Source organism: Primulina eburnea, chromosome 16 (assembly GCF_022965805.1).
Source record: "Primulina eburnea isolate SZY01 chromosome 16, ASM2296580v1, whole genome shotgun sequence".
Classification (NCBI taxonomy): domain Eukaryota; kingdom Viridiplantae; phylum Streptophyta; class Magnoliopsida; order Lamiales; family Gesneriaceae; genus Primulina; species Primulina eburnea.
The window spans coordinates 7,477,241-7,483,905 of NC_133116.1; the positions used below are offsets into that span (position 1 = coordinate 7,477,241).

General features: G+C 31.5%; 1 protein-coding gene across 2 annotated transcripts; it reads right to left on the reverse strand.

Annotated features, from left to right (window-relative positions):
• Positions 1 to 419: 419 nt before the first annotated feature.
• LOC140817507 (uncharacterized) lies at positions 420 to 3,087 on the reverse strand. Of its 2 annotated transcripts, none has more exons than XM_073177227.1 (4): positions 2,710 to 3,087; positions 1,896 to 2,020; positions 1,342 to 1,417; positions 420 to 1,118 (listed from the first exon to the last, which is right to left on the reverse strand). In XM_073177227.1, the coding sequence occupies exons 1-4, from the start codon at positions 2,756 to 2,758 to the stop codon at positions 913 to 915; spliced, it is 456 nt and encodes a 151-aa protein (XP_073033328.1). In that variant the 5' UTR covers positions 2,759 to 3,087; the 3' UTR covers positions 420 to 912. The 2 variants fall into 2 exon arrangements, with proteins under 2 accessions (XP_073033328.1, XP_073033327.1); XM_073177226.1 differs by having other exon boundaries at positions 423 to 1,118; positions 1,863 to 2,020; positions 2,710 to 3,079.
• Between the last annotated feature and the right edge of the window lie 3,578 nt (positions 3,088 to 6,665).

The window sequence follows — 6,665 nt, forward strand, 5'->3', positions numbered from 1 at the left end:
TCAAGGCTTCCAAGAAATCATACGACCCACCATGAACATGATTAGTGAGAGTCGGACTGATGACGTTAAACTAAGCGCTGTGTGGGAGGCAACCCACAATTATTTTTTAGCATTCGTTTTGTTTTTATTATTTTATTTTATTTTACTCCCTTAGTTGTTAATTTTACCCACCACCAGATCTACCGCCGTAACCCATGGACGATGATGCTGAAGATGCTGCGAACGATGACTCGAGCCCCGAGTTCTGACACTCGTGCGCGAGTTCTCAATAGTTCAACATAAACGATCCGGTTAATTATTTTCTCAAGACTATTAATCTAGAGTAATGATACATGTACAACCAAATTTGTACAACAATTCTTACAACACAAAAAATTCTATACAAAAATTCAATTTATCAGCTTCTCACGATATAATAACAAAATCTCACGATTTAATTGTTGTAAATATCGTTATACGATATTTTGGTTAAACCTTTAGCATTATTCTTTAATCTAACATATAACACCGCATCCCAGTTTCCACATCAGTTTGTGGGTAAGTGTTTCACTAGCTCGTATAATACGCTCTTCTGGTAACTTATAAATTTCGCAAGGCGAGAACAAATGAAAACTAGTTCCTTAGACCCAGAGCATGCATGCTAAAATTGTATCGAAAACACAAGTCGTCAAGTGTTACGCTGGAAAAAAGTCTTGTGTAGGGGCTACTCTTCACATCGCGCAAAAGTATCTCAAATGGATAATGATTCAAGACGACTTCGAAACATTTTTCTGTTGCCAAATCAACATTCCAAAAGTTTTCAAGAATATCGCCACCGTTTGGTTCGTTAATCTCAAATCCACCAAATGGACTTGAAGATATGCAGTGATTATCATAATCAATAAACCCCGCATCTTCTCGTTGTCGGTAAGGTTATTCACTTTCTTGGTCCTTCAAGAAGCTCAAGAAAGCAAGGAAGGCGAACAAGAAAAATCCACCAGACCAGTGCCCGCCGCCACCACCCCTTCCACCGCCTCCGTCGTCGTCATCGCCGCCGCCTCGGTCACCTACACCGCCATCATCGTCAAGTGGTGGAAAACCGATTCCACCATCATCAAGTTTCCGAGACTTCTCATTCCCTGGAATCCATTACAATACTGTCTCATTTACTCGGAAACGGATGTCTAATATTGTCAAAAGAGAGGCTTAAAAGGTTAACATGGGAAGCAGGTAAATCGAAATAAAATTAAGTTCTTCCACGAGAATGCACCCAAAAAAAAAAATACAGAACAAAAAACAAAAAGAAAAAACTAACTGCAAATCGTAAATGGAAGAATCAAGAATGAAGAAGGCGATTATTACATTGAATAGGCGCGACAGTGATGGTACATGACTGCCTCGTAACTGTTTGTGTCTGTTGAGCAGCACAAGTGGCATTCTGCAGTTTAAGGTAAGAATCAATACATATTTAAAGACCGTGCTTCCAAGAAATTCTCCAAGTTTCTGATATCCACGAACAGGTTCCCAGAAGTACAAGGAAATGGTAGGAAACAAGTTAATGACATCCTCAAAGAAAAATCACATTTTGTATCGGGGACTCAAACATGAGCCAGCAGTTTTTGGAAATAAAACTACAAGTTCTGATCATAAAGAACAATAACGTGTAACATATTTTCCTCGCTGGCCACATAGCGACAACCACTGAAAGGCCGAAAAAGGCTAAACCCTGTCATTAATTTTCAGCTAAACAGTCCATCTTTCCACAGTCGATGATTGTTTCAAAAAAGAGACTATAAAAAGAGAAGGCCCTCTCGTAAAGTCATCATGACAAAATCAATTGGTTAAGTGTCAATCTGATCTCAAGCACAGTACGACATAATTACCAGCGAAGCAGCACATATAGATGTGTACTTTACTCGGAAAACAGGTCTAGCACTTTCTTCGGTTCGTAAGGGCTGAAAATGCAAGTGAAGTGGCCGAAGCCCAGCTGGAATGAAACAAACATTCTTCTTTTGCTTTAGCCATTGATCTTCTGATCCAGCTGCGAAAATGTAATACAAAAGCATTAACCATTAAATATATCTGCACTCTCGAGTATGGCTCTTTTCACATTGTTCACAGGCACTTAAATGCATGAAAACAGATCAGAATGATGTTGCCGTAGACTTCTAGACAAAAAAAATGCTGAAGTAGACTTCTTGACAGTATTTGTGAATATGCTGCAAATAAAGCAGCTAGTGAAATTACAAAAAACAGATACCAAAGCACAAAATGTTACTAGGCAGGGAACATCTAATCTGTACACAAGTAAAGGAGCAGACAACAGAAATTTTTCGTCAATCAAATAAGGAAACGAGCATTTTACACAACCAATTCTTGTGGCACTCTTTACTCCCTTCATATAATAGCGCTTATTATGTCCAGACTTACTCAAAAAACCAATGTATATTATTTTAGAAACATCAACACATGAAACTTCAAAAAAGTTCAGCAAAAATCACACTTTGTGATTATCTAATACGTTCCCAAGCCCAGGTTTTGCATATCACAAAACCTTGTATCAAGAATATGGTGCAAGCTTCAAACCACTGTGAATGCTTCATATTAAAGTAAACTAGTTCCTCTAAACTTATGTTGAACCATTGCAACGAAGGGATTCCAAATATCGGAATAATATCAGTCCAACTCATCCACACACTTAATATACATAAAACGTGGAGAACTACATACCAACTGATAGACTTGTAATTGGGCTGGCAAAAGTAGCACTAAGTGACATCTCAACGCCGAGTGATGATGAGGAAATAAATTATGCTGTTCAACAAGATGAAAAGACGTGTATTGATAAAGCTTCTTGTTGATATATTGTTGATTCCAACAACAAAAAAACGTCGGTTCGCATTCTGAGAGAGCCTGCACGCATCTTCAAAAGTTTCAAACCAGTATATAACACAAAATGGAAAATAAACCAACAGATCAAACAACACCTTCTGCTATTATTAACATGAAGTAGATACTACCGTACACTTATATCTTTCACACCTCTCGACAAAGCCGTCTAGATAACTACAATATTACAAAAAGAACAGGTTGAATAATACAAAATTAGGTTTCTTATTCCGAGAGTTGAGGCGCCGATGAGAAGAGGCTGACCCTTACTTTTGGGTTATTTTATTATTATAGACAATTGTATATATAAATAAATTTTACGATTTTTCAATTTTAAATAGTATATACATCTGATATTTCAATTAATTGTGTGTCTGAATTATTATAATTAAACATACATATATTTTTTGAAATTTTAAATTCAATCTCTCCATGTCAGATCCATTTAGGCACCACACATGTTCCACATAATCATTACGTGGGAAAAAATATTAGAATCGCAAATATAACGAAGATAACGAATCAAAATTGAAACTGATAACATAAAAAACCAAAATCCAAAAAATCAAATATATATCACTAATATTATAATTTTTCATTTTAATTTTAATTACTAAAACGATAATTCCTCGTAATGATTGTAATTTATATATATAAGAGTATGATACTAGTAGTTAAGTTTTAGACAAAAACTTATGTGAGACAGTCTCACGGTTCGTATTTGTGAGACAAATCTCCTATTTGGGTCATCCATGAAAAAATATTAGTTTTTATGCTACGAGTATTACCTTTTATTATGAATATCGGTAGGGTCGACCCGTCTCACAGATTAAAATCCGTGAGACGGTCTCACATGAGACCCACTCTAAGTTTTAATATTAACATGTTTCATTTGGTCCATTTTATCATTTCATTTAACCAAAATCTAAAATATCATTCATGCTCTACTTTGTTTTAGATGTTTTAAATTGAGTTGCTAATTCATTTCATTAGAAAATTTATTGATATAATCATAATTTAGAAGACAAAATAAACAAACAAAAAAACTATTAGTATGCTATCATACAATTCGTTATTTGTTTTCGTTATATATAGCTTATATTCTTATTCATTCTATCACTACATAATAAACTTCAGTTTTAATTCATTATTCTAATTTTTAAGCATAAAAAATTCTATATCATTAACTTAAAATATTTATAATGTCGAATGACGTATCAATTTAGTATATAATTTTTTTAAATAACCATCATAATATATCATCCTAAAATTTAGATTTTAGTTTTTTTAATCAATATAAATTCATTATACTCTATATAAAATAACATCCTCTAAAATAGATTGATTATAAATGGCTCTTAATCATATTAAGATTTGGTTTTAGTATTTATTTGATTAAGAAAATATTTCATTAAATACGATCACAATCCGTAAGTACATCTTTCAAAAACGAAGGGATTGCTTTTTTAAATTCCCTATCTTCAGACAAGACCTTTGTATGCTAAAACATGTGCGATGCTATTCTCTAAACGAGACTGTCAATTATTCGCGTGTACCTTTAAATTGATCACACACAAAAAACGCCACAACTTACAAGACCAGTCAATGACCCCACCCCCTTACTTTTTAAAAATCGAAAGAAAAAAAAAAAAGACATTTAAGTTGATAAAAAAAAGTAATAAAAAAAACACTAAACAACTAAATCTATTTAAATAAATTAAATAATTATCCACAATTAACTGGAATTAGACCTGTCAAAACGAGCTGGCGGGACGGGCCAGCCCGCAACCCGTTGCAACCCGCCATTTCGACGGGCCTCTAAATGGTCAACCCAGCTCAACTCACCTGTCAGACTTCAAACGAAATTGCTCTTGGGTTCACAAATAATTGTTATGCTTAAAAATTATTTTAAGATTCATGAATAAAATTTAAAGGAATTTCGTCCCTTTTGTTTTCTTTATGTATATCTGTAAATTTCTCTCTTTTTATTTTCTTTATGTATATTTGTTCTAAGAGTAAATTATCAATATATTTGTTCTAAGACATAGAAGCACATAAAACTTATTTCAATATTTATATAAAACTTAAAACTTAAAAATATGAAATTTTATCCGTCCGTTTGGGCTCAACCCGTTTTGAGCCGCAACCCAAATGGGCTCAACCCATTTGGTCCGCCTCTAAACGAGCTGCTAATTTATCAACCCAACCCGTTCAATTTTTATACCAGGACAGACCGTCCCGACAGACCTAACTCAATTTGACAAGTCTAACAGGAACTGAGACCAACAAATCACAGAGCCTCGACCCTAATCATTAGATCAACGTGTCATCGGCTCATGCTATTGACTTTTTAATATGCTCGTAGTGATGAGAAATTTCAATTTCCAATCTCATTTTAACCAACCAACCAATAATTCTAGTTGATGTGGATAATATATAAATACACACACACACACTCACATATATATATATATATATATATATATATATATAAACAGAGTTTTTGACAAAAATAGAAATTTTCCGTCAAAATGTCATTTCTAAAAAAGAAAGATATATCATGAATATTGAAATATATGTACCGCAATAAATAATCACTTCAATTATTGTTTGCATTGATTTTATCAATTCATTTAGTTCAAATTTGAATTTAATTCGTTTTTATATTAATTCAAATATAATTTATGTATTATATGTTTTTTTATTCAAATTGAAACTGAACTCTATTAAAAACATAAACTACATTATAAATTTTGCATTGATTATTTCAATCAATTTAATTAAATATTGTACAAATAAATTTAAAATATAAATGATTGCAATGTTCACTGTCATTCATGAGGTAAATCATTCAAAAATATATTTTGTTATTTTAAGTAATTTCCTGCTCAAATTACTTACTAAAAAAGAAATATAATATTTAATTATTTTATTTAATTTTTCTATAAAAAAATTGGTTCAGTGTTAAAAGTTATCACTACAACAAGGTTTTTCAATGAACATTTACCATTTAATAATCATAAATTTTTTATCCCAAATTTATATTATTCCGAAATCACCTTAATTTGAAAGAATTAATGCATTGAAGTTTTTTTTTCCAAAACCATATGTATATTGTATATCTTTAATTGTTTTCTTAAAAATTCAAATAAGATAGCGTAAGAAAATTAAAAGAGCTAGATTAAAAAGATTTTCAAATAGACATTAAATTACTCTCAATAAACATGTATATTACCCTCAATAATCAGAAATGTTTGACATCCAATGCATGCCATTCGAGATTTTCATAATTTGAAAGAGTTAATGTATGGTATAATTATGTCAAAAGCATATAATGTATAATTTTTGTCTATTGGGATGACTTATTTGAATTTTAAATTATAAATAATGCAATATTGCATATTATATTAGCAACCAATTTTATTATATTTATCTTACTAAATTTATCTACTCCAAAATTGAATTCTAAAGTGACTCCTCTTTTCAGCACCATATATGAGTTGAATTATTCAAAGATGTAATGTTCGTTTAAATTTAGATTTGTTCATTGTTATGAACTACCTACATATGGAAACAACGAGAACAACATATATTAAGTTTGAAATATATCTTTCATGATCGAGAAATAAAAAATATTATTCTTATATTTGTACAAAATTTTAATTATTATGTATTACTAATGTGATAATTTTCTTCTATATTACAAAGTTCACGTATACATGATAGTATAAAATGTCTCGTAATGAAAATGATTAAACCAATTCTACAGAAAATAAAAATCTTAATAGAAGACACAT